This window comes from Manihot esculenta, chromosome 12, assembly GCF_001659605.2.
Source record: "Manihot esculenta cultivar AM560-2 chromosome 12, M.esculenta_v8, whole genome shotgun sequence".
NCBI lineage: Eukaryota > Viridiplantae > Streptophyta > Magnoliopsida > Malpighiales > Euphorbiaceae > Manihot > Manihot esculenta.
In genome coordinates, this window is record NC_035172.2 from 2,788,148 (window position 1) to 2,815,050 (window position 26,903).

Sequence of the window (26,903 nt, forward strand, 5' to 3'; positions counted from 1 at the left end):
GAGATTGGGCTCCAAATCTATATGCATGTACTGGGAAGAAATAGGCCTAAATCGGATTATATGAATCCCTAGCGTAAAATAATAATGAAAATTTGGCGAATTGCCTTTGCATTTGCATATGTACTTGACGTTGGAGGTGAAAGTTTTGATGTTATGCATTTTTTCAAATATTGTCGTTATGTAACCAAGTGTTACTGTTAAGAGGATTAATATCCACGCTTAAACCACACAACGACAGGATGAGCAATCCCATGAGTTGAAAATTGACGGAATAGACTAAATCTTGCACTGGACCAGTGTTGAACTCTTTTCTTCCTGATAAATTATGAGGCTCCGCCAGACGACGACGTTGAATCATATAATGATAAAATTATCCTAGGGTTCAATTTTCTGAGAGAGATATGTATTCACTCAATTGAAACGTTGAATCCTATAATGATCATATTAAAATTATCCTAGGGTTCAATTTTCTGAGAGAGATGTGTTACGTGTACGCACTCAATTGAAACGTTGAAGGCAATGAAGGGTGAGGTCAACAGACAGGAATTAGGCTCCTCCTAACCCTTTTCCTCCAGCGCATGATATCAATTATCAAGTGAGTGGAGAGAAAATAACAAGGGTTAGATCAAACTCCAACCAAATTCAAACAGGCCAATTATGGAAGGTTCATTGTTGGACTTGAACAAACAAATTAAATTAATTAATGTTACTGTGATCTGAACAAAATGGTACAAAAGTTTCCCATTTTGATAATTATTTTGTTATTATATTATTAAGAAGTGGAATTTTCAACTTACCTGTAATGATTATTTTAATTACCTTCTCCTGGAAGTCATAGCAAAAAGTGAAATTGGATATATAGCAGCCTTTAAAAAGTTGCCTCCTCCACTCTTAGATTGCACAGAACAGAATTTAGCAGCCAGGTTAAATTGAATTCAACGTGTTCATTACTTCTCATGGAAATCAACTGCAGATCATCCTCATGGCTGATGTGGGTCAATCAATATAACGGTAACACCAGTCAATATGTATATAACAAATTAATGAAAATTATACATATATGTGAATCCAATTAAATTTAGTATTATTTATAAAAAATGATTATTTAATTTCAGAAAAATTTATTAATTAATTTCTTAATTTTTAAAAATATATTAAAATATCTTTAATATTTTAAAAAACTTATTAATTATTTTTTTATTAATTTTAACTATTTTTATTATTTAATTTCTGTAATTTAAAAAAATTTATTAATTAATCTCTAAAAATATATTAATTAATTATTTTATATAAGTGCATTTTAAATTATTTTATAATACTTAACCATTAAAATTAAATATTTAATCGGTGAATTTTTAAAGTTAGTGATGTAATAGTAAATTTTTAAAAGTAAATTTTTTAGTCATTTCTCTTAAAATTAAAATTTATAATATTAAAAATAATTTATATTATTATTATTATAAATTTTTTAGTTTTATCAATAATTTAATACACTAATTTGTTTTAATTTAATTATGCATTAATCCACCTCTTAAATTATTTTTCATGAAATCCATGCTATTGTAGTTTAAAAAAGTGCATAATGAATGATATGGTTGAAAATGCTATTTCAAAAATATATTTAAAAAATAATTAAAACAATTTTATTATTTTAGATTCTTATGTAAAATATAATTTTAAATTAATTTTATATATCAAATTATGAAATATAATCTATATATATGATTGATCGCATACATTTTAAACTACAATAATAACTAATAGATTTTAAAAAAATAATTTTAAAAATAGATTAATTCAAAATTAAATTAAGATAAATTTGTATATTATAGGATTGATAAAATTAAAAATACTTATAATAATAATAATATAATTATTTTTTAATATTATAAATTTTAATTTTAAAATAAATGATAAAAAATAACGAATTTTAAAAAAAATTATAGTTACACTTTAATTTTTTTTAAAAATTTTAATTAAATTCAAAAATTTTAAATTTTAATTAATTATATTTTAAATTTAACTGATATGATAAAATGATATAAGGATGACCTATCAAATAATGTTATAATTTTATTAGTTTTTAATAAAAAATTAAAATATGAAATTTAATTGATTAAATAAAAAAGTATAGTGTAATTGATAATATGTGAAATGGATGGACTTTTTTAATGATTTTACATTCATTTTTTCTTATCAAGTGAATCATGCAAAAGAAATTTTTAATATACACGGTAAAAGGCGAAGGTACTTCGTAATCTCGAATTATCTAATAATTTAATCATATATAAAATTATCCGGGACTATTGAAACATATAGTTGAGTATTAAACATTCCGATATTTACTAAGTTTATGGGAGGGAATCTTTTTATGTATATACCGGTTCATTTTTCTGAATGCGGTTCGAATCTCAAACTAATAAATATGATCTAATATAATAAAAATTAAAAATTTATTTATCCGATTTGATAGGTCAGATTATAAATCTCTATACATTCAAAATCAATCCTATACAAATGCATAAAAGAATTAAATAGTTATCAAATAAAAAAAAATACTTTTATAAATAAATATGAATGACTCTGTATAATAATAATAATAATAATACGTTATTAAATGCACTCCCAGACTTAACCTAATGGTAAGTGCATCCGGTTAAACCTGATAGATCTCATGTTCGAATCCTCCATCCCTCATTTCAAAAAAAAAAATAATACGTTATTAAAAAATTGAAAAAGAAGAGATATGAAAAGAAAAAACAAAGAGGAGCTCACACACGTGCCCTAATTCTAACTTGTTGAATCGCAGCTCATCACATTTAATGATGCTCCAATTCAGTACAAATTTGCTATCTTCTCTTTGGAAATTTATAATTAATTAATTAATTATATTCCTTTCAGACGAGGCATATCTAATGTCGGTAGGCTGTGGATTACATATTTGACTAAATTCTATTATAAAACTTACATAAAAAAAAAAAAAACACTTTAACTCGATCAACATTGTTTAGGTCACACTGACAAAAAATTAACAACTTAATAATAAAATAATATATATATATATAAATCAATTTAACTTTAAATAATATTTTCATTTATATTTTTTAATTTTTTTATAATAAAAGCTTGCTTTCCATAGTCTATAATCTATTTCACATATTCTTTTTCATTTTAAATTCAACTATTATAAATTTTGATAAGATATAAATAGTGAGTAATTGAGTCAGCACATAGGTAATTGGTTGAGACAATTCACAAGAGACATTAACACAAAGCATTGCACTAGTTTGGTGAACAACAAGAAGGGAAAAAAAAAAAGTGCTTATTCATTGAGTCAATATTGTTGAAAATATGACGAAATGGGGAATGGCTTGAAAAAAAAAAGGACATTTGTTGGGACAAATTGCGTGCTACTTTTTACCTAACTACTTAAAATCAACAAGGAAATTGAGGGGTTGATGATTGGGATTGTATCCCACTTGTTTTTTTTTTAAAAAAGAAAAATAATAAAAAGATAATATGAATTTATTATACACATTAAAAGCGTGTAAATCATAAAGACAATAAACAAATATTTCTAACAATTTTTTTAGCAACATAAAGATACAATATAAGTTTATTAATAAAATAACAGATTATAAAAGTCTAAGTAGCATAGGTAAAAATTATGTCATCTATTGTGACGATAACTGGTTTTTAAGTGTTAGTTTAGTCATTGTATTAGTACACATATTCACCCAACGAAAAATAACTCTGAGCAAAAATTTTTAAAATCATAAATTTATATGAAGAATGGATGTCACATACGCAGAAATATCCCATAGTAAAAATTGAGAAGGTTGATGAACAGTATGAACTAAAATGCTGGAAACTAAGGGAGAATGCCCATTTGAGACCCTCTATAGGGCTTTAGCTTCACTAGTCACAACCGAAGATGACCACACCTATTTGGCAAGTCCATGAATAAGAGAGCCATCATTAGACACGTAATAATAATAACAACAACAGGAGAAAACTGATCTTTTTAAGCAATATTACAATTAAATTTAATAATATATGAAGGTGGAGCCACTAGAACTAAATAATGAGTATTGCCTCGAATTTGAAGAATCATTAAAAAATACTCGACTGATACAAATGGGGAAAATCTAGTGAAATAGAACGAATCATAGTTACATAATCTAGAAATATATTTTCAAAATCTAATCTATTATGTATTTTCCAGATTGTCACAAAGTAAAAGCTATAACAGTTAATAAAAGTGGGCTAAAAAAATCTTAACTTAGCATCATCAACTACAAAAGTCCATCAAATAACAAAATGAGGAAAACCAATAGGAATGGATTTATATGCACGTGATTTACTTTTTCTTTTTTTTTTATCGAAAACATGATTCATCCATTTAATATCAAGCTAGGTTGACAGGATGTCATCTTCCACTAATTTAAATGGTAAAGTGTTATCAAATCTCTAAATTTATTTTTATTTTAAAATAATTTACTTAAAATATTTTTATATTTTATAAAGTTAAACTTTCAAATATTTTTGTTAATTAATTATTGTTTTGGTCAAAGAAATTAAATAAAATTGTATTTAAAATTTTAAAGATTAAATAATATATATAATTAAAATTATATAAACTAAATAATATAAATAACTTTAATAGTTTTAACTAAAGAGACTAAATAGTATGGTATTTAAAGTTATAAAATATATAATTAAAATTATAAAAATTAAACAATATAAATAATTTAAAAATATTTTAATTGAATAATTTTAAAGAAAATATAAAATAAATTACTCATATTTGCGTCTTAATGAACTGATTAATATAAATATAATTTAATTTTCGACTATTATACAAAAATTTGAATAGTATATATCTCTCTTTAAAGCATATTTTGCTTTATTTAAAAAAAATTAAAACGTTTAAATGACCCATTTAAATTAAGAAAAATAATAAAAATCTGAAAATTTTAACTAATATTTTAAGGCTAAAATAAATCTTTTACCTAATATAAAATATATTTATTTAAAAAATTATATATATGTAAATTGCTAAAATTTTGTGCATAGAAGAGTATAGAGCTGTCTCTCCCTCACAGTTCAGCATATTTTATTTTCTTTATTTCCCATGTTGACATAAAAAAAATCTGGTAATAATGATTTTCTTTTGGGTAAAATCTCTATGAGTGGAGTTTAGGTATTTTTCAAATAATTTTTTTTTTAAACAACTTGCCAATTCATATCAAATTATTCCTCCTACAATATTTGACATTTGTATATATAATAATATTATCTATTTACGTGTTTTAACTAAAACATCCTTCATTTTGACTGACCAATATATTAATAATCATATTTCTAATTAATAATTATTTTAATTAAATCTAATTATTTTCAGAATTTAATTAACTGGAAAAAAAATTACATATTGTTATTTTAATTATAATTAAAAAAAAAAAAGAATCCAATTACGAAACAATAAATCACGTGTACATTGATGTCAGTGTCCAATGTCGACTCCGCGACAACTGTGACAAGTTTTTTTTTTTTTAAAGAAAAAGAATAGCAAAGTCAGTTAGTTTTGACTTGTCTGTCCATGGCGTTGACTAACTGAACCTTAATTACCAATTAAAACCAATGATTACAATTTTACCAAGTGACGTGGTTCTGCTTGATTGGTCTGTTTTTGTTCTTTGCTGATTGCTTTTAAAGCACTACTAGCCTCTTTCTTTGACTCTTATCACACTTGAATTTGCTCTCTGCTTGCCAAATACTTTTCAATTTTTTAAAAGAAATATATATTAAATTCAAATATATTTATTTTAATTACTTATCCTTTTCATTATTCTAATTTTTGAATTTTTAATGTGTTTTAGTGGTACAGTACAGTATATATGATTGTTTTCAACTTCAAGTTTGTACTGATTTGAAATTTTCCAGCCTCCATGCATCAGTTTCCAACTTGGGATGGCGACATATGAACTTTATTCAAACTTAGACTTAATTAATTTTGAATATAATTTGATAAAAAAAATAATATTCTTTTATCTTATAATTACTTAATTTAGCTATGAATTCATATATAATTAAATTCATTGTTAATATTAATTTCTCTGTATAACTCAAATATATACGTTCAGTTTTGACCAAGAAAATTCTTGTCTTCATTTTAATTATTATAAAGAAAACGAGAGAAAAGGATTTGTCAATTCAAATAGAGATTCATTCATTTATTCGTTTTTCTGTAAAGTTCACAATGCATATGCTTATCCACAACATGTTCATACACTTAGCAAGAGAGAATTTAACCTTTTTTTAAACGTTATATTTGGCAATCCAGCCAAGTAATCACATCACTGCCCCCCACGGGCCACGAAGAAGAGGAAACAGCTGTGACTCGTGGTTGCGGGACGGATATACTTTTTTCAAAGAATAGTTATTATAATAACAATTATGGATGGCCATATTTTTTTGGACCTATATGCATATACCAAGCCAAAATTTCTACCTTTCTATGGCTATATATATAACACTCCCCTCCCCGCATTTTCACTCTTCATCCCATCTCTCATCTCAGAGGAAAATCCAATCCAATCCACCTTAAAAGGGTACTCTATCCGCGCAAGAGCAGATCCGTAACTGTTTCTGCTGTGCTAAACAAGGTTTTAAAGAAATCGGAACAGGAGAGCACTCGTATTGAGGTTGGCTTTTTTAGGTTTAGTGAGTTCTATAACAAAAAATGGTGAGAGCTCCTTGCTGTGAGAAGATGGGACTGAAGAAAGGTCCATGGACTGCTGAAGAAGATCAGATCCTTGTTAATTACATTCAACAATATGGCCATGGCAACTGGAGGGCTCTTCCCAAACAAGCTGGTATTTATATATCTATCTTTTAACTCCTACTGACAAAACAGATGAGATTGTCTTGGTTTTACATCTTTTATTTTCTTTCAGGTTTATTGAGGTGTGGAAAGAGCTGCAGACTCCGATGGATAAATTACCTCAGACCAGATATTAAACGAGGAAATTTCACCAGAGAAGAAGAGGATACAATCATCAAATTGCATGAAATGCTAGGAAACAGGTAATGTTTTCAACAGACATTGCCTGAAATAGCATTAAAAAAACCAAAAATGATGGAATTCTGAGCCAAATCTACACATTATCATGCACAATCAACTCCCCATTTTTATTATTTCTTGATCTCGGCGACACTGGAAAAGATTCTTGGTCGTGACCATCCATGTGCTATTTTTATTGTGAACACCAAGATTAGTGAAGAATATGCTGACATGAGCGTTTTTATTCTTTTTTTTTTTTTCAGATGGTCGGCGATTGCAGCGAGATTACCGGGACGGACAGATAATGAAATAAAAAATGTATGGCACACTCATCTGAAGAAAAGACTGAAACAAAATCCTGGTACCCCAGAAATAAAAACAACCTCCATTGCTATGATCTCCAGAGTTGCTCAAGAATCCAAGCAAGAATCTGAGTTGGTAACCTTATCAAATCTTCCAGGACCTGAGTCGCCTGAGGGCGTAGAATATAGATCCATTTCGCCGCAGCAGTGCTCTTCCAGTGAAATCTCATCGGTGATCACAGGTGATGATGCCAGTCATAATAATATGTCTTCCATGAAGGTGGAAGAGTCGGATGATTTTCCAGAAATGGATGAGAATTTCTGGTCGGAGGTATTGTCGAGCGACAACTCAAGCTCGGGAAGTAATTTTCCGGCGGCGGCACAATTTCAAATTCCATTTTCTACAGTAGGAAATGCCATGGAACCTGCAGTCCAATATGGCTATGATAGCATGGATTTTTGGTATAACCTTTTCACAAAAGCTGGGGAATCACCAGAATTACCAGAAATTTGAATAACATGGTTGGATTTACTTTTTTTCCCCACTCCATATTAGATATTATTAATTATGAATTAGTGCCTCCAATTTGTCGACCTTTCAAAATTGAAGAACAAATTAAACCGTAAGCCAATATTTGATAAACACTTTAAATTGTAAGAAAAATTAAATAAAACTTTTAAATTTTAAAAAATAAAGCACTCGTTAACTGTTAATAAATATATCTGAATAAATATGAGAGATCTTAGATTCTACTCCTCAATTTTCAATCATGAATTTAAAAAAACAAAATTCAAAAATAAAAGTAAGCTTTCACTTTTAATTCAATTTTATCTCATATTATATTTTATTGCTTTATAACTAATATTAGATATATATAATTCAGTATATAATAATATAATAAATTTTATATAAGAATTAAATGAAATTCATTTATTTATATATAAAATCTATATTTCTTTTTCAAATGTTAAAAATTATAAATTATTTTTTTAAAATTTATTTTAATTGTTTTATAAGATAGAACAAATATTTTAAATATAAGAGATAAAATTAAAAATATTTATTACATTCTATAAAAATAATAAATGCTAAATAATTTTTACATTTTTTCTGCTATAAAATTTATTTAAATTTATAGTAAAATATAAATATAAATAAAATTAAAAACTTTAAAATTAAGTGAATCCTAAAATTATTTTATATAATAAAATTTAAATTAAATTATAATAAAAACATTTAAATAATTTTATAATGTTATCTTTCCTTTCACATAATTATATATATTATAAATTTAAGTTAAAATTGATATTTTACCTATAATTTATAAATAAATCAACACTGGTCCCGAAAATCAGGTCGACAGAAACGACGTCTAAAATTCATTGAACTTGATGATTTATGGGTTCCAAAGTCCGAAAACTATTGAGTTTTTAGGGTTGAAATTAAAATTGAGTCACATCAATTTGAAAACCCACCCTTCCAAATTAAAGCACGTGTTTTTTATTTCTGAACTTGGCGTTTTTTTATTATTTCACATGTCTTCCAGCGTTTTGATCAATGCGCATTTTATGTTATTAAATGATAAATTTATAGAAATTTAAAATGTACTAAAATGTAATTATTTAAAAAAAATATTTAGTTTTTCAAGGTTTATTTTATTTTGAAGATACATAATTTTATATATTTATTTAAATTTTATTGAAACTCATAATTTTTATATATAATGATAGAGATAATATAAAATTCCTATAATGTAAGGGTTTTATTTATATATAATTTTTTTTATTTACTATTAAAGGTCAAAGAGAAATGGGTTGGAAAAATTTATTAATTGATTTAAAAATTACATTAAAATATTTTTAAATTTTAAAAAATATAATAATTAATTATTTTATTAATATTTAATTATTAAATATTTTATTTTTTAAATTTTATAATATAAAAAAATTTTTATTAATTTTTTATTTTATAAAAATATTTACTATTTAATTTTTTTTTGTATTAAAGATTTTTTAAATTTTTATATATTACTTAACTGTTATAATTATTTAAAAAAATTAATTAATAAAATTTTAAAAATATTTGAATATATTTTTAAAAATCAAAACATCAATTAATAAAAAATTTTAATATAGAAATTATGTGATAATTTTTTCAAAAGGAAAAACGTATGGACCTCCGCAATTTCCTTATCGCGTTCCCATCATCGATGGATGTGTATAAAATTTGAAATAATAATAATAATAATAATAATAATAACTGTTTAATTTAATGGATCTAAAAATAAATATATCTAAATAAATTTAAAAAATCTCAAATTATACTTTTCTGATTTTTAATTTTTATTTAAAAATATAATAATAATAATTATTGTTGAACTAATTTAAGGTCCATGGGCTGAAACCGGGTTGGACCAATCCACCCGGGAAAATGTCTGCTCAAAACGCGGTCGTTTACTTAGCCGCGATAAGCACAATCGGCATTCGATCCTCCCCCGTATATATTTTTTTCTTTTCAATCGCTTTAAGGATTCTCCTCTCCCACTGGGGCTTCAATTTCATTACAGAGTTTCTTAATCTAGGGTTCCATCTCGGTAATTAGTTTCAATTTATCTTATTATTGCTGGAACTATAGAGTTTGAGTCTCTCGCATCTACAGGATCAACATGGCAACAGCATCAGGTATGTTTTTTTTAGTTTCTTCTTCAACATCTTGCATTTACTTTTTCTGTTTGGCGACTCGGAGTACAATTCAGCTTTTTGTTTAATGTATACTGGAATTTTTTGGATTATATGTTTCTGCAATCGGCTGATTATTTTTAGCTTTAAACATTGTTCGTGTAGGTTTCAGAATTCATATATCGTTTGAGTTTTTCATTATTAAGTGGTGGTAATTGTGAGAGAGGAAGTACTTGTTTTGATGGACTTTTGTTCTCATTGTTGGGTCACACTTTTAGCTATGTTTTGATCGGATAATGCGTCAATTCTTTTTTAAATGATTCAGGGAATGTAACTTGGGCATCTTTTTAGACTTTGTTGTCCCCTTCATATTGTTTTCAATCTATTTGGCGTTATTTCAGTGATGTTTCTGATTTTCAAATTATCAGAAAGGGGAAACAACTATATTTATCTTCCTTTTTTTCCCCTTTTTTGTTTTTTTTTTTTTTTTTTTTTTTGTGGGTGGGGGGTTGGGATTTGAAAAAATGGTAGTACCTACAGGAAACTATTGGTTACTTCTACAAGACATAAAGCATGCTCAACTCAATGTTCCCTTTTCTTTTTTTTTTTTTTTCCGTTAGTAATGTGATTTATGTTTTATCTGCCCGGAGTTGACAAGGTATGGAAAGCTAACTAGTTGCTGCCTTTATTGCTGCTTTGCAGTTGCATTTAAGTCTAGGGAGGATCATAGGAAGCAAATTGAATTGGAAGAAGCTCGTAAAGCAGGGCTTGCGCCTGCTGAGGTGGATGAGGATGGAAAGGAGATTAATCCTCATATTCCCCAGTATATGTCTTCTGCTCCTTGGTATCTTGATAATTCTCAGAAACCTGTAAGTTCCGTTTTGATTTTCCCTCAGTGTTTTGAACCCTCACGAGTCACAACCTTCCATATGAAGGTTAAATCTTAACTTCTCATTTTCCTTTTTTTTCTTTTTTACTAATTGTCTGTTTAGAGCTTGAGACATCAAAGGAAGTGGAAGTCAGATCCAAATTATTCAAAATCATGGTATGACAGAGGTGCAAAGGTTTATCAAGCTGAAAAATACAGGAAGGGTGCATGCGAAAAGTGAGTTATCCCTTATTATTATTTTTTTTGTGCGTGCATCTCGAGGACCACATAATATATATACCTCACATTACTGTTATTGAATTCCTAAATGGAGATGAATGGCAAAAAAGGATCCATGTAGTCGAACCCCAAATAGCTTGAGATTAAGAATTAGTAGTTGTTGTTTTATTACCATTGCTGAATTGTTATCATTGAATAACTCCTGTGGATTTACAACTCTGCGTTCATTGTCTATGATATTTATTTTAACTTGTACCATTAGGAATACAGTTATTTACACTTGCATGTTTGCTACAGCTGTGGAGCCATGACACATGATGCAAAGTCATGCATGGAAAGACCTCGGAAAGTGGGGGCAAAATGGACTCATAAACACATTGCTCCAGATGAAAAAATAGAATCATTTGAGCTTGATTATGATGGCAAGCGTGACCGATGGAATGGATATGATACATCAAATTATGCCCGTGTTGTTGAGAGATATGAAGCCCGAGATGCAGCTCGAAGTAAGTTCCTGAAGGAACAACAGCTTAAGAAATTGGAAGAGAAAAATGGCAAACAAAATGATGAGGCTGTGGCTAGTGATGAGGAGAACTATGAAGATGAGTTGCGGGTGGATGAAGCCAAGGTTGATGAGAGCAAACAAATGGATTTTGCAAAGGTAGAGAAGCGTGTACGAACAACTGGTGGTGGGAGCACAGGGACTGTCAGGTTAGGACAATCTACAATATTTGTCATCAGAGTTTGTATGATTTCTCAAGACATGCAACTTTTCAGAATATGTATCTGGTTGCTGCTTTTGCATATATTCTCAGTTCCACTTTGGATATTTGCTAAAATTGCAAAACCTTGTTGCAGGAATTTGCGTATTCGGGAGGATACAGCAAAATATCTTCTAAATCTTGATGTTAACTCTGCCCATTATGACCCTAAAACCCGGTCAATGCGTGAGGATCCTCTTCCAGATGCAGATCCAAATGAGAAGTTCTATGGGGTCAGTACAGTTAAAAGTATACAATGTCATTGGTGCTTCAACTTCATTTTATATCTTATGGTTAACAGTACTTTGTTCATAATGTTCTTCAGGGAGATAACCAATACAGAAATAGTGGTCAAGCGATGGAGTTCAAGCAGCTGAACATCCACTCTTGGGAGGCATTTGAAAAGGGACAAGATATCCACATGCAAGCAGCTCCATCTCAAGCAGAGTTACTATATAAGAACTATAAGGTTATAAAGGAGAAACTGAAGACCCAAACCAAGGACATGATCATGGAGAAGTATGGAAATGCTGCCAGTGAAGAAGAACTCCCAAGAGAGCTTTTGCTAGGACAAAGTGAAAGACAAGTTGAATATGATCGTGCTGGACGGATCATAAAGGGGCAGGTAGATTTGCTTCACCGGTTATTTACAATAGTATAACCAGTGTTTCTATGTGATGATACATTCTTTGGAAAAAATTTCCACAAACTATAAAATGAACTTGCAAAATTCAGTTTAGGAATTTGATATAATTTGGTTATAGTTGGCTTTGTATGTGTGTTCCTTTGGATTTGTTCGAGTTATGATTTAGGCCATAAACATGAAGAGTTGTTAGAGAGATTTTTATATACCAACTTTTTGAGTACCCAGTTGTGTAATTGCTCTTCTTAATACCACTATAGGAGACTGTGCTTCCAAAAAGCAAGTATGAAGAAGATGTTTACATAAACAACCACACAAGTGTGTGGGGTTCATGGTGGAAGGATCATCAATGGGGCTACAAGTGCTGCAAGCAGACAATTCGGAACAGCTATTGTACAGGTGCTGCTGGAATTAAAGCTGCTGAGGCTGCAACTGATCTCATGAAGGCTAATATTGCTCGCAAAGAGACCACTGAAGGTTTATGTTCTTGACTAATTATTTTTGCGAAATAGTTAAGAGATACATATTCTGTGGAAGCAATATTTTGCTCAAGTTGTTTTTCTTGTATAAAATGAGGATTTCTGACTTTTTTTTTTCAAATAATTACCGTTTATAATATGTTGTCCTTGTGTGTATTTTAAACCTGCACCAGAGTTGCCTGCACCAGTGGAGGAGAAAAGGCTTGCTACCTGGGGAACTGAGGTTCCAGATGATTTGGTTTTGGATGAGAAATTGCTTGTTGAAGCTCTTAGAAAGGTGACAGTTGGATACAACCTTTTCTACGGTCTTTGTTCTAATTTCTTTTTCCTGAAGTTTTCTTTTGTACCTTTTTCCCCTGGTTAATTGGAACGAAGTATCCTCTAGGAATGGCGTTTACAGTTTAGATCCATTTACCCCCTGAACTTTCATGATATATTTATGTATTTTCTGTACAAATAGTGCATGAGATTGATTCTGGGATATGTGATAGAGTAGTGAATTAGTGATCCAAATTATGTTTAGGTTTCAATTGCGTTACATATTTGATGTCATCGAGTAATGCATGGTTATGTTTCTTTTTTGCAGGAGAATGAGAGAAAGAAAGAAGAGAAAGACGAAAGGAAAAGGAAGTACAATGTTACATGGAATGATGAGGTACTATTATTTGCCTCCATCTTTAGATATATCATAATTCAAGGCTATTGCATTTATACAGGACATTTTCACTTAAATATTTAATAATTGCAGGTTACCCCCGAAGATATGGAGGCATATAGGATGACAAAAATACATCACGATGATCCAATGAAGAACTTCCTCCACTAAGTTTGGATGTATGTGCCACGTAGAATAACTCTGTCAACTTGCACAATTAGCTGTGCTCTAGTTCCTTGCACAGCTAGCTGTGTGTCTGTTTGAGTTGATTTGAATGTTTGTCTATTCAGGCAACGCTGCCTGGTTATTGTGAACTAATTCTTTGTGATATCTCCCAGGAAAGAGTTACGTGATAGTTATGCTGTCCAGCTTCCATATGTATAAACTAGAAACCTCCCTAACGATCGAAGTCCAGATATTATTGCAAGTGCATCAAGATCAGTCTGCCCTTTTAAGCGAAGAGTTCAAGAACTGAAAAAATGCTGAATGTTTTTTAAATGTGTGTATCAAAAGTAGGAATTGTCTTGTAAATATGTTTTTTTATTGTTCTTTTCACTTTCCTATGTGAATGTCTGCAAATGTGTTCGCTTCTTATTATATATTAACTTCGGAGCTCTATGGTTAGGTCTTAAATTTGCAAGCTCGGTGGGGTTTCTTATTATCACCATCGACTAAAAAAATTGCTTTTACCTTTGCTTCCCAATCAGCAAGTTTAAACTAACATACTGTTAAGATGACAATGGGCATCCCCTTCCTCGAGTTCAAATACGTAGTTTAAGTAATAGGGTTATTTGTGAGTAATTAATATGAAACTGTAGCAAGCTTTAATAAAGAAATTGATTATTATAATTTTATTTAATTTTAAATAATTTACTATTAATTGTTAATTTTTTTAAATGAGTATTAAAAATATTTTTTAATATTTAATAAAATTTAATATTTTTAAAATAGATTTAATTACAACATTAATAAAAAAATAAATGTTAATAAAAAAATATTATGGGATGGAGAAAATATTAATTAAATATTAAAAAATAAAATTTTATAATTCATTTAGTTAATTACTCTAGATAGTTTCTTTATCATGTCAACAGGCTAAATATTTAATAAATTTGAATTAAAACATTAAACACTAACTTCAAATAAATCCTTAAATTTGAAGAAATTAATCATAAAAAATCAAGGAGAAAAGATAGAGAATCAATTAGCATTATACAATGTTATATCCCTAGCTTTTCTTTTTCTCATTTTCCTCGCTCTAATTTTCCTCTTTTTATTTTTCCTACCGAAACAATTTTGTTGAGTGACTAGAATCCTGATGCTTACCATTTGTTTGAATGTAGGGAAAATAAGTTGAGGAAAAGATAAATTCGGGAAAATATGGAGAGAAAATGATTGTTTCTTCTTGAAAAAAGAATATAAAATTAAAGGATGAAAGAAGTAACATTTACTTTCCCTTGTTATAAATAGAGGGAAGAAAGTTATATTTTAAAGGAATAATAGTAATAAAAAAACACTTAATTCTATTTTTAACTATAAAAATTGACTATTAAACCATAAAATTTTCAACTCTATTAATTTTATCATACTTCTAAGAAGACCATTACGTAGTTAATTGTCACAACATATAACTATATGACATGAGTTTTAGTTAATTCTTAAATTAATTTTTTATTTTTTTAAAAAAATTATTTTTAAATCACTTATATAAAATTTCGAATATTGGTTGATAAATTAATTAGAGGTCATTTTAGAAAATGTAACTTCAAAAAATTATTTTAGGAGTTGGTTGGGAATATGATATAACATAACTATGTGACACTTAATATTGTGTCTTTATTAGCGAAATAACAATTAAAATTGATGAGACTTAAAAACTTTAGGTCTCAATTATAATTTATATTGTAGGTTAGAATTGCAAATGTTTAAAACTTACAAAATTTTGGGTAGATAACCCCTATCCTATCATATTAGCCTCAATTAATTCTTAAAATAATTTTTAAATTTTAATTCTTAATTCACTCTTCAATCAATATTTAATATTTTATAAAAGTGATATAGAGTTATTTTTGGAAATAAAAGTGAAGGAATTAGTTTAGGAGTTGAATGAGGCTCATGACATGGTTATGTAGTGTGTCAATTAGCAATATAATATTTCATTTTTCCTCAAATGTGAGGGTTCAGGAATTGATAATTTTTACAATATGGAATAGAATTTATAAATATTTTCTTTGTCAATCCCATTTTAAAACACTTTAATCTGAAAGCGTTTGGTTCATTATGCTTGTTTCCAACCTCATTGCCCATCCTTTGAAATTTGACCCTCGAGCACGTAATTTTTCTTAGATATAAGCCTAGCACTAAAGGATATATTTTCCCTGATCATCAAACTAGACAAATTTCAGTTTCTCGCCATGTTTCTTCTCACAGACATCTTTCCCTTTCACTTCCCCACCTCTTCCATTCCCATTTCTTTGCCACAAAACACTGGCGTTTATACCACAGAAGACATTTCCACCTCTCCCACATCAAACACAACTCTCAATCTCTCATGCCTTTTCCTATCCAAAACACAATGCCAGCTAATGGAATCACCACAACCACAACCTTTTCGGAGGGGGGCACGAAGTAGGTTTAGGATCCGATGAAGGACCAGGTTTGCCGCCATTAGGGATACTGTTGCACCCAGTTTTTTCTTGCTCTCGTGAAAGATAATGAGAATATAAATATATAAACAAGATCTTCAAAGCTCCAGCAATGACTGAGGTATACCTTCATGTGCATGCATAATTTTCTTTGACCCATATACTCCGATTTTAAGAAAAACAATTTTTGCAGGCAGCTCTTTAAGCATTCATCAATTTAGCAAGCAAAATCAAATATCAACCCTATATAAATTGGCAAAGTATCCAATTTCTTTATTTGATCAAAATTAAAAAGAAATATCGCCCAAAGCTTTCCCTGGAACCACAAAATCCAGAGCAGCAGTACAAAAGAAATGATAGATCATAAGGGAGGAAAATAGCAAGAGGATTTTCTAATCGTACATGATGTATCAGTAGATTGTAAGAGCGAAGTCTAGATGAGGGCTTGGATACCAAGTTGCTGCATCTCTCTTAGCTTCCATATTGGGTAGATAGCACCTTCTCCAAGTTCTTCTGGATCAACTTGTTGCATAGCCCATGCATAGTAAACAGTGTGGATTGTATCCTACAAAACACAAAATTTTCAGAACCTATTGAAAACCCATATGGAATTAATAAAGGAGCAAGCATGAAACCAAGATTTTAAGCCACTATAAGAAACTAACATTCATCCTACAAAGTAACAAGGTAATTACAGCACAAGGTTATTCAGTTAATTGGTCTCTAGTCGAGTAATAATGGCTTACTAGGGAAAAAAGGGATTTTTCAAGGTATCACTTGCTGTTCACTCGACTGTATAAGAGATTAGAACTTAAATTGTATTTTGCAATCAATTCTGGAAAATCCCGTGTGAAATTGTTAGAAATACCATCTAGTGAACCGTTTATCCATCTTGTAAGATTTACCCAAAGATGAGTTAAAACACTGCAAGCTAAGATGATAGCCATGCAGATTTTTCCTGAAGCTATTTAACCTACTCAATTCTACACCTGGAAATTATGCAGATGGTGATTGTTAGGCGTTGAAATTGTTCAGGAGATGGTTCAAAAGGTTATACCTTGCCTCCCTCTGTTATTGCACCATTACGATCACGTACACAGTGGACTTGCTGAGTCTGGAACTGTAATTATCCCAGGAAACGAGAAATCAATTACCACAGTTTTTTGATGCCTTCGATCAAGTAATCAGAAAAAGCAAATGAGAAGAAACATAGAATGCATACAGCTACAATAATTATCGGGGAGGTTCCCATCATTTTGGTCTCTCGTACTTCCACCTCTGATATATGTAGAATCTGCACCAAGACAAAACATCTGTTAGCAGTAAGGATCAACCCATATACCTCCAGATTTTAGGATAATTAGGAAATTTCAAGACGGATAGCTCTCATTATATAATAACATAGACAAGTTGATTATGACCTGTATGACATGTAACCTCAACTACACATAAAAGACTTCTTTTGTCTGGAAAAGTAGAAGATGCTTTTGATGTTAACTGATTTAGCAGCCATCACAAAGGGTAGAAAACAAACATTTATTTCATCGATACTAAGTGAATACCCAAATGATTGTGAAATAGTGATCAACTGCGATAATAACATAGCTAGAGCACTGGAATCTTCTCAAACACAAAGGACAAGTAAAGCAAAGTTCTTACCTTGTTATCAAAAAATATACCGTGGCTCTGAAAAGCTTTGTGCTCTGCCTCACACCGAGTGATGACTTCAGGGCTGCAGTACTTCTTCAAAGTTTCCAAGTCTCCCTATATACAAAACATTTATATCCCAAATAGACAATGTTAATAACACAGATCGGCACCACTCAGAATGATATCCCCATGACAAAAATTAAAACATGTATTAAGTAAGAAAAGGCATGGAAAAAAAAAGAGAAAAAAGGAAGAAGAAGAACATGGCAATCACAAATAAGCTAAGCACTCACCTTCATGTAGGCATTAAGGACAGGTCTAACAGCCTCCTGAACTTCAGCCACAAAATCCATCAAAGAGAATGATCTGATGCAAACAGATAAATGAATAGAAAAGAGGAAAAGAAGAACAAGAGAGCATTAATAGGTTGTTAAAATTCTAAAATAAAACAGAAAAGGTCATATAAACATACGGATCTCGACGACGTATTTCCTTCAATGATGCAGCAGCATCTGTTTCTTGAAAGATAGTATCACTAACACTGTCATGAAAAGAAAATGTCAAACTGTGCAACACTCTAGAGAATTCATGTGACATGAGAAAGAGAGAGAGAGAGAGAGAGAGAGACATACTCCTGAATTTTGTGAACTATAGGATTATCACTGGTCTCCCATCTTTCCCGCATGTCCTCTGCAATCTATGAATACCAGCCAAATGAAAGAACTAATGCATTATCACAGAGAATGCTCTCAAATGAAAGAAAATACACATATATACATGTGTGTCTGTGTGTGTGTATAGATATATAGAGAGAGAGGATCATAATTCACACCTCTTGACTCTTTGTTACAACAGGCTCACTAAAGCCAGCAAAACGCTTGAATAAAGGATGACCTTGCATCTGGTTTAGAAGAAGAAATTCATTATAAGAAGCAAGATGATTACAATAAATATTTTTTTCTTTTCATAATTAATTTTCATGACACCAAGTGCCATATAAACAATCAAACACAAACTTGCCTTTCCTCTAAATGCCTCCCACTTTTTACTCCACCGAGACTGCTTTGTGGGTAGAACAACAATGTCAGTTCTTGTGCTTGTTTCACCTTTGAAGGAAGGAGGAGGAGTACGCTCCAGGTGTTTTCTCTTGCTAGGATTACCATATAATTCATCTTTCACAACATCATACCCCTTCTTCACAAAGTCGGTGACCTTTGCTTCCTTCAATTTCTGGAAAGCCAAAGATACCTTTGAGGAAGGTATGCTTGACTTAAAATTTCCAAAAATAGTCTCAGCATTATCTCTAGTCCCAGTTTGTTTGTCTGTCTCTTGATCAGATGTGACCTTGCTATCATCTTTTACATCTGCACCATCTTTATCTGAAGCGCCAGTGGACTCAGAAGATTCTTCCTTCCCAATTTTAAAAGTACCTTTGACCTGAATCAAACAGTGCAATAAATAATTAATGCTGGAAATTAGTTAAAAGCATGGAGCAGAAAATCCCTAAAAGGACTATCAATCTAAACAGCAAGCAAACCTCGTCTTTTGCAGCTGAAATCTTCTCTTTAACATTGGCAGAAACCTGCAAACACCACAAATATCAATAAATATATTCTCCTAATGGATATGCTATTTAATGATAAGAAAAGGCCCTTAACAGGATGTGGATGATAAATAGTTAACAAAAGAACCATAGTCTAAAATTACCTGGCCTTTAATCTAAACCAGCATCACAGACTTGCAATTTCAATGACTAATGATAGAAACAAGAATAATCCAGATGACAAATTACATTGGCAAGCATGCTATAGTACAGTATTAGGACAGCTGGCAGAAGCAGTTGTTAAAGTGCTATCTTTTATATCACATATGATTCATATCAACATAAATACAGGTAAAATGCATTTGTTTTCTGAACATTTTAGTCTAAATTTTGTGTTCCATAATTTAGGATACTACAAAAGAGCATATTGAAGATAAACAGAAGAAACGCATTCCCTGATGTTCAATGAAAAAAATAAATAAAACATGAATATGAATTAATCAAAACTCAATGGAAAAATATATAATATCTGAAGATCAATTTGAAAAACACCTTTTTTGCTGTAGCTTCAGCCTCTGTCCAAACACCATCCACACGCTTGTACAGCTCCTCAGTTGTCTGCTTTGTTCTGCATTCGCCATTTCACCATCTCAGGCCCTCCCTTGACATACAAAAGTATGTCTCAGCCTATTAACTAATAAAAGCTAAAATTACATAAGCCATGAAAATAATATTTCCATAAATTACCTGACTTTCAGGTCATCTTTCACCCCTTTCAGTTCTTCTGCTTTCTCCTTCAGCTCCTTGACTGACTCTTGAAATTCTTGATTTCTGCATCCAACAAAATAGCAAACATATTAATTCTGTAGGTAAATATAGAGAAGGAAATACCAAATAGAGTAGTGAAAACAGCAAAGGAAAAAAAAACACATAAATGTACTGGGGAATGGACCCAGTTTAACAAAGCCATGAAAATTGAACTTGGATTCTTAAAGGAGACTTGCTCACTCAAGCTACTGCCATAAAAGCCTTGTATCTCAAAACCAGACTTCCCTTAAACAAAGGAATAGAAAATGAAACTCAAAACACAAAAGAAATCATAATGAAACTCAATATCAGAACAAATTATCTCCAACTTCAACTATTATTTTTTCTCTTTCCCCCTTTCTTCAAAATCCAGCTCAGTCAGGTAAGGGCACAGCTTTAGTTAGATATCATGAAGCCATTCCCAAACCAGCAAGGAGGATTATGATATGTGAATCAACATCAAACTTAATCATAAACCACGATATGAATTGAAAAAAATGTATAATGTTGAGGTGTCTAAGGATAAAGCTTTAAGTTGAAGTGTGGTGGAAAAGGATCAATATAACCTCCCCCAATAAATTTGGGAGTAAAGCTTATATAAGTTAAGAAAATCCTTTTTAAAAGCTCAACCAGCATTCCCACCAGCAGGAAGCTGAAAACATATAATTTATCCCCCTAGTAAGTACCAAAAAAATTGTATACCTCTTGCTGGCATCACAGGAAGCATGTGCAGATTTTTACCAGTATGCTTGGGACAGGAAATATCCAGAGAACAGATAATGAACGCTCGTTTAACATAAACTACTGCTCTATAAGTTAAATCGAGAAAATGCAGCGTGCTCAGCATTAGGAGGCACAAAAACACCATTATCCCCGGTCCAAAATCAAAGACCTAAAGTTCACAAATATAACAAATACCAGCTACATATGCATATATCCATAGAAAGAACCAAAGCCTAAAAGGAAGATTACCTACTGGCCTCTCCTTTTATTTTCTTGGAAAATTCATTGAATACACCAAATTGACGACAACCCGAGTATCCATTTGTTGGTGGCAACCGTAATCTCGTACTTAAACCCTAACGCAGCAAACACAAACCCAAGAAATGAAAGCACTTTAATAGTCATAATAATAACAAAATGACAAGTTTCCTCTATTGCTCAGTTGAGATTAAGTGAAGAACCTGCTGAGACGTTAGGTGATGAAAAAGGGGCTGCCTATATAGGAACAAATCTCGAACCAGCTTCCTACTCGCCATTAGAAAGCAAAACTTTCCCGAGAAATGGAGGTGTTTATCTGGTAGCTATATTATATCATAGATTTTCCTCCAAGAGAAGGAAGAAGAATGTGTAGTTTTCGTGTCAAACAAACAAGAGATAGGGAACTAATTGCCCTAGCATACATACCTAGAGCCTGAAAGTGAAGGCAGCTATCAGCGAGGCGTCTTGTTTGGCTAGCTAGATAAGCTTATGCGTGAATAGGGATTTGGAAATCCGCAGTCGCATGTAAGTATATAACTGTGTGCTGGATAATAAAGGATACATGGAGCCTGTAACCTCATGGATAAGTACGAAATTGACGATTATAACTTAAAATTTAGGGAATGGAAATCAGAATTCTATATTTCCTTTTATTCCGATTGATTTAATTTTGATTTGACTAAATTTCATAATTATAATTTTTTTAAAAATTAACAAAACGAGACTTACAATTAAATAATTCCAACTGAATTTAAAATCAATATTAATTTAATTTCAATTTTAAAATTTCTACCATCTAAGCCTTGCATATAGTGGTGGGCAAGATAACCAAGTATAATATGATTAATAAAAATATTTTTAGTGTTTAATTATAAATGGCTAGTTAATTTTTTAAACTGTTGAATTACATTTGATTTATTAATTTATTTAAATTTATATATCGTTAAAAATCATCAAACTAATAATTAGTTTTAGTTTTGAAGAGTTTTAGTGGAATATAAATTTAGATTAATATAAACTATATGCAATTCATTAATTTCAAAAAATTGAATAATAATTAATTATGAAGTTATAAAAATAATTGAGTAAATTATTTGGGGTTAAAAAATAAATAATATATTATTCAGACCCAAAAAAAAAAAGGAAGAGTCAAATTAAATTAAGGAGTCGGCTGATCCAACCCAGGTTAGCAATATTCAATTTTTGATCCAGGTTAGAGATTAATGCATAACCAAATGGGTCCTAGGGCTACGCAGCCGGGTAAAAAGAGTTTTGTTTCGCAGGGAGCCGAGGGCAGATTCAGCGTCGTGAGACGTTACAGGTTATTAACTTCTATTTCCAAGCTGCCAAATTTTTGTTTCAATGGGCTTGAGCTTCGCAGGCCATTTAAGCTTCTTCGTCAGGCCAAGCCCTTTCGTCTATCTCGCAAGTCTTTTTCTATTCAAAAATGGGAAAAGCAAAATCAACCAGCTACTCCCAGTCTCCTACCCATCCTGACGCAAGATTGGAAGAATTCATATATAGAAATCCATGGCAACAGCCAATAGCCAAACTCATATGCAGAGTTATAGAAAATGTGTAGAAAATAAATTTCCCAGAAAAACCCAAAACTAGAATTTGTATTGTCGATTTCTAGCCAGAAGCTAATTAATTACAAGCCTCATTAGCAATAGAGAAGAACTTGGCTTGTCTGGCTGCAGCTTCCTCCGAGACCAATGCTTCTATAAACAGAGTCTTCACTTCCCAAGCGGCATAAGGAAACCCCTTTCTAGCATAAGAGTTGAGAAGAGCTGTACTCCCCTGCTTTAACAATCCAGCGAACGCATTCTCGTCATCGTTCCTACTCGTTGATTCTAACATCGTCAATCCAGATCTGTATCGTTCAAATGTTCTCGAACCAAACACGTTCGATACCGTCGAAGTCTGTGGAACCATTTTCGGCCATGCCTCTCTCCTGCTGCTCCAGTACCTGTATCACACACACAAATCAACACATTTTAATACCTCCTGAGTTAACTCAGATTCAACCCAGCATTTTTTATGTATATATATTGATAGGAAGAGTGAGAGATCTTACTGTGAAGTGCATCTTCCTCTGGCTCTTGTGAAGAGAAACCCAGGTCTTGAAGCTGCTGCTGCTGTTGCAGCTGCAAGAAAGAGAGTGATGAGGAGTAGTCGACTCAACAGAAAAGAACTCTCCATCTATCTTGTAGCTTGTTTCCGAGTGTAATCAATCTTCCATTCCCTTTTGCGGTTTGGATTTGGGATCTTGAATTTTATTTTAAAAACTTTTCTTCCTCCAGAGATGGAGATGTTTGCTTCGGTTTCTTGCTAGGTTGGCATAAATGTCAGGAGAGAGAGAGAGAGAGAGAGAGAGAGAGAGAGAGAGAGAGAGAGAGAAGCGGAGGAACTAGGAAGGAGGTGCTTTTTTGGGAGAAGAGCCATCGTGTTTTGAAAACAATTGTTTTTTTATAGAACCATTTTGGACAATATTACCCTTAACATTTCCTTAGAATGGTATGAAAATTTCAAATTTGGTGCTACTAATTTCCCAGTAGAAATGGAAAGGAAAATTATTTTTTAACAATTTTAAATAAATTAAATCTTTAGGAAGATAATAAAACTCTAATGAATTTGTAATTTTCCTCTTTATCAGTAAATTAGTAGAAATCATTTTTTTATAAAAAGTATTATATTTAATTAATAGTGGCAAAATAATTTTTGTGATATAAAATAACTATGCAATTAAACCGTAGTTTTTTTAAAACGATATAGTAGTATCGATAAAATTTAATTATTAACATTGTGAATTTTTATTACTTTTATTTTTATCAAATATTCAATCTTTTGAAATTCCGATTAAAATATTAATTTTTGTTTTAATTTTAAAAAATTATATTATGATCAAGCTAATTATACTTTATATTTCAACGTTATTATTGTAATAAACTATAAAACATTAATAAAAAAAGATATGGAAGTCGAGTGTACATCAAATTATTGGTGTGTTTGGATGCTGACATATGACAGTGAGATTCCCACGTTTCTTGTGTGACGAGAAATCGCCAACTCTTAGCCCAAAGCAAGGACATTAAATAAAATGCTTTACTCAACTAAAAGAACCATCGTAATATCTCCATGCGATTTCTTGTTCATATACGGCAATAAAACGTGAGTTCATAAGTTATCTTCAAAACAATACCCCCTTTGATACCAGTAGAATTGATTAATGTGGTGGTGAAATTATATGATAAATATTTGATTAAATACATTATGCTTAAAAAATTATTTAAATTTCGGTTTCAATAAGATTCAATATAAATATAAATATTTTAATAATTAAAATTAAATTATTTTTAAAATTATGTAAGATTTTAACTTTTCTTAAAATGATTTTTTTTAAAAAATAATGTAATTTTTTTATTTTAAATAAGAAACTTATAAAGAGCAACTATCCTCCATCACCAAGCTTGTCTTCAACTGGACCCCAATCTCCATCTCATTATCAATATCTATTATTGTCATCATCTTCCTTATCATCAACCACATCAGCTTCTATTTCATCTCTCATGGCTGTTGATCTATCTCAGATTAGCAGTAATCAGGCTGCTAGGATATCAGTCGGTGGTTGTGGAGGAGATGCAGTGGTGGGGCCAAACAAAATGCTAGCTTAACATACAGAAAGCGGAAAGATCTGATGATGACGAAAAAAATATTTGGAACTTTTATTAATTTTGTATTTGTATTGCTCTTCTTCAACCAACAATGAATTTCTTATAAATATATAGATTCATATTTTTATTGAAAGAAATCAAATTTGAGTTCTTCCAAATTAAAAATATAATGACAAAATCAAAATAAATAAGAAATTTTTATAACACAAATTAACCCAAAGAAAACAAATTTGGATATATATGTCCATAGACTTTTTAATTTTTTTTTTAATTCTATGTAATTTAAATCCATGTGTGTGATAGCTTAATCAATCATTTTTTTTAATAAGCAAATGTTCAACCCTATTAAACTTAAACGTCCTTGCATCCTTTTCCGAGATTTGGAATGCGTTGGTGATCACATCCACCGGCAATGCCCGGAAAACCGACGTGCGGCCAGCGAGAGAGTAGGTAATGGCATTGCCGTTGGTTTTGAAGACTACATATTCGAGAATGTCACTCTGCGCCCGGCTACTTGCTACATAGCTTCGTGGCACTGTCAGTACCTGCCCCTCCGTCACCTTGCTGTCGAACACACTTCTGCCTTCATGATCAACTATCTGAACCCGTCCGTCGCCCTTTTCCACGTAGATTATGCTGTCGGCGTTCGTGTTCCAGATGGGCAGCATCATAGTATCCTAGTAGTAACATTAATAATAACAAATTAATAGTATTGGATATTGTAAGGACAATTTGTTTCCATTCGTTTGACTTACTTTGTGGAGAACTACACGGCTAGCGCTGAGCTGGAGCAACTCAAGAATAGGTAGATTGTGGCTGTTCACGTTGCTTACACCGCCAACTCCTGGGTAATACACGTCGGTGCTTGAGGGATCAGCTATGTTCGCTTTCATTTTTAATGTGCAGAAGCTTTCGTCTCCTCCTATCGGGTATTGCTCATTCTCTCCTTGACTATTGGACATCGGAGTGACTATGTCAAACTTACCATTCACCCTCACAATGTGACCCCTTTCATCATCCTCTGCAATAAGCTTACTAGCCAACTCGGGGTCAATATTGAAAACTTCAGAGGTTAAATTCACACCCATTCCACAGAAAACGTTATTGCAAGAGCCTTGCTGGCCAAGGGTGCGAAGGAAATATTGTTGTTGTCCATGCTCGAATAAGCGTTCATATTGGTTCGCGAACTTATTCACTGGGTTACCGGCTAGATAGAAGTTCTGTGACACGTAAACAAGTCAAGAAATTATGCACTATTATTTTGCCAACCCTAGGCTAAACTCACTTTTTAAAAATGGAGAATTTTTGTTTCTTACCCTAGGGTTGTTGTCAAGTTGGTTGACAATATTGTCTGCGGTACCAATGACGGAAATGGCAACAATCTCTTCATTGCCGTTGTTATAGTGCCAATGGGGTACTCCGCCAGGCAAAGCAATGATATCGCCCCGACGATAACTAGTTACCTGCTGCTTCTGCTGCTGGTCCATGTTCTTACACCTTTGACAATGTACACGAGTTGGGGAGCATTGGTGTAGAATGGCAACAAAAGGCCAGAGGATCTAATAGTGGGCTTAACGACGGCCACCCCGGCGCATCGGAACTGCTCATGATCGGGATTACATGTTTCGATCATGCCAGCTTCGCAGGGAATACGTTGATCAGGTTCGAGTGCCCGCAGTCTATCAAGTCGGCACAGGTCTTGCCGCTGGCGAGCGAGGGAGCCATGGAAGAGAAGAAGAAAGCAGAGAGAAAGAGAAATGAGGAGAAGCTTAGCCATCAAGGTGAAAATGCTTGCAGATCGATAGTGGAAGATGTTGGTTTATAAAGAAAATGAAGGAGAGCTAAGCAAGTGCGTGACGCATGATTGAGAGATGGCGAGATAAGGTTTTGCCATAATCGTTAATCGCTTT

At 31.4% G+C, this 26,903-nt stretch overlaps 5 protein-coding genes across 9 annotated transcripts; 2 read left to right on the top strand and 3 right to left on the bottom strand.

The window, feature by feature from the left end:
- Positions 1–6,546: 6,546 nt before the first annotated feature.
- Positions 6,547–7,918, top strand: LOC110627470 (transcription factor MYB30). Its single transcript, XM_021773798.2, has 3 exons — positions 6,547–6,878; positions 6,960–7,089; positions 7,330–7,918. Exons 1-3 carry the CDS (start codon positions 6,746–6,748, stop codon positions 7,880–7,882), a joined length of 816 nt encoding a protein of 271 aa, XP_021629490.1. The 5' UTR covers positions 6,547–6,745; the 3' UTR covers positions 7,883–7,918.
- A 1,966-nt stretch (positions 7,919–9,884) lies between these two features.
- LOC110627468 (pre-mRNA-splicing factor SLU7) lies at positions 9,885–14,309 on the top strand. 2 transcript variants are annotated; one of them, XM_021773792.2, is made up of 11 exons: positions 9,885–10,050; positions 10,750–10,916; positions 11,040–11,152; positions 11,453–11,866; positions 12,014–12,149; positions 12,242–12,541; positions 12,820–13,036; positions 13,212–13,315; positions 13,625–13,693; positions 13,787–13,872; positions 14,032–14,309. In XM_021773792.2, exons 1-10 carry the CDS (start codon positions 10,035–10,037, stop codon positions 13,862–13,864), a joined length of 1,614 nt encoding a protein of 537 aa, XP_021629484.2. In that variant the 5' UTR covers positions 9,885–10,034; the 3' UTR covers positions 13,865–13,872; positions 14,032–14,309. The 2 variants fall into 2 exon arrangements, with proteins under 2 accessions (XP_021629484.2, XP_043805039.1); XM_043949104.1 differs by having other exon boundaries at positions 13,787–14,309.
- Positions 14,310–16,590: 2,281 nt separating this feature from the next.
- On the bottom strand, positions 16,591–21,822 carry LOC110628807 (mitochondrial import inner membrane translocase subunit TIM44-2). Of its 4 annotated transcripts, none has more exons than XM_021775611.2 (14): positions 21,523–21,822; positions 21,311–21,417; positions 20,279–20,362; positions 20,084–20,159; positions 19,526–19,570; positions 19,009–19,425; positions 18,821–18,889; positions 18,621–18,685; positions 18,461–18,529; positions 18,282–18,354; positions 17,998–18,102; positions 17,561–17,632; positions 17,396–17,458; positions 16,591–16,903 (listed from the first exon to the last, which is right to left on the bottom strand). In XM_021775611.2, exons 1-14 carry the CDS (start codon positions 21,595–21,597, stop codon positions 16,772–16,774), a joined length of 1,452 nt encoding a protein of 483 aa, XP_021631303.1. In that variant the 5' UTR covers positions 21,598–21,822; the 3' UTR covers positions 16,591–16,771. The 4 variants fall into 4 exon arrangements, with proteins under 4 accessions (XP_021631303.1, XP_021631305.1, XP_021631306.1 ...); XM_021775613.2 differs by having other exon boundaries at positions 19,526–19,572; positions 20,085–20,192; positions 21,523–21,573; XM_021775614.2 differs by lacking the exon at positions 21,523–21,822 and having other exon boundaries at positions 19,526–19,572; positions 20,085–20,192; positions 21,315–21,423.
- Positions 21,823–22,813: 991 nt separating this feature from the next.
- On the bottom strand, positions 22,814–23,763 carry LOC110627930 (protodermal factor 1). The gene is made up of 2 exons (XM_021774335.1): positions 23,397–23,763; positions 22,814–23,288 (listed from the first exon to the last, which is right to left on the bottom strand). Exons 1-2 carry the CDS (start codon positions 23,519–23,521, stop codon positions 22,967–22,969), a joined length of 447 nt encoding a protein of 148 aa, XP_021630027.1. The 5' UTR covers positions 23,522–23,763; the 3' UTR covers positions 22,814–22,966.
- A 1,538-nt stretch (positions 23,764–25,301) lies between these two features.
- On the bottom strand, positions 25,302–26,480 carry LOC110628385 (11S globulin seed storage protein 1). Its single transcript, XM_021775029.1, has 3 exons — positions 26,310–26,480; positions 25,749–26,213; positions 25,302–25,670 (listed from the first exon to the last, which is right to left on the bottom strand). Exons 1-3 carry the CDS (start codon positions 26,478–26,480, stop codon positions 25,302–25,304), a joined length of 1,005 nt encoding a protein of 334 aa, XP_021630721.1.
- Between the last annotated feature and the right edge of the window lie 423 nt (positions 26,481–26,903).

Bases quoted from the DNA above. Each gene is read 5' to 3' on its own strand.
- LOC110627470 (XM_021773798.2), top strand. From the start codon at position 6,746: ATGGTGAGAGCTCCTTGCTGTGAGAAGATGGGACTGAAGAAAGGTCCA. The intron at 6,879-6,959 runs GTATTTATATAT...ATTTTCTTTCAG, and splicing joins GGCTCTTCCCAAACAAGCTG to GTTTATTGAGGTGTGGAAAG. The intron at 7,090-7,329 runs GTAATGTTTTCA...TTTTTTTTTCAG, and splicing joins CATGAAATGCTAGGAAACAG to ATGGTCGGCGATTGCAGCGA.
- LOC110627468 (XM_043949104.1), top strand. The intron at 10,917-11,039 runs GTAAGTTCCGTT...TTGTCTGTTTAG, and splicing joins TTGATAATTCTCAGAAACCT to AGCTTGAGACATCAAAGGAA. The intron at 12,542-12,819 runs GTAGATTTGCTT...ATACCACTATAG, and splicing joins GACGGATCATAAAGGGGCAG to GAGACTGTGCTTCCAAAAAG.
- LOC110628807 (XM_021775611.2), bottom strand. From the start codon at position 21,597: ATGGCGAGTAGGAAGCTGGTTCGAGATTTGTTCCTATATAGGCAGCCC. The intron at 18,355-18,460 runs GTATGTTTATAT...TGTTTGCATCAG, and splicing joins GAAATACGTCGTCGAGATCC to ATCATTCTCTTTGATGGATT. The intron at 17,459-17,560 runs GTATGCATTCTA...GGATAATTACAG, and splicing joins CCCCGATAATTATTGTAGCT to TTCCAGACTCAGCAAGTCCA.
- LOC110627930 (XM_021774335.1), bottom strand. From the start codon at position 23,521: ATGGAGAGTTCTTTTCTGTTGAGTCGACTACTCCTCATCACTCTCTTT. The intron at 23,289-23,396 runs GTAAGATCTCTC...TGTGTGATACAG, and splicing joins AGAGGAAGATGCACTTCACA to GTACTGGAGCAGCAGGAGAG.
- LOC110628385 (XM_021775029.1), bottom strand. From the start codon at position 26,480: ATGGACCAGCAGCAGAAGCAGCAGGTAACTAGTTATCGTCGGGGCGAT. The intron at 26,214-26,309 runs GTAAGAAACAAA...TACGTGTCACAG, and splicing joins AACTTGACAACAACCCTAGG to AACTTCTATCTAGCCGGTAA. The intron at 25,671-25,748 runs GTAAGTCAAACG...TGTTACTACTAG, and splicing joins GCCGTGTAGTTCTCCACAAA to GATACTATGATGCTGCCCAT.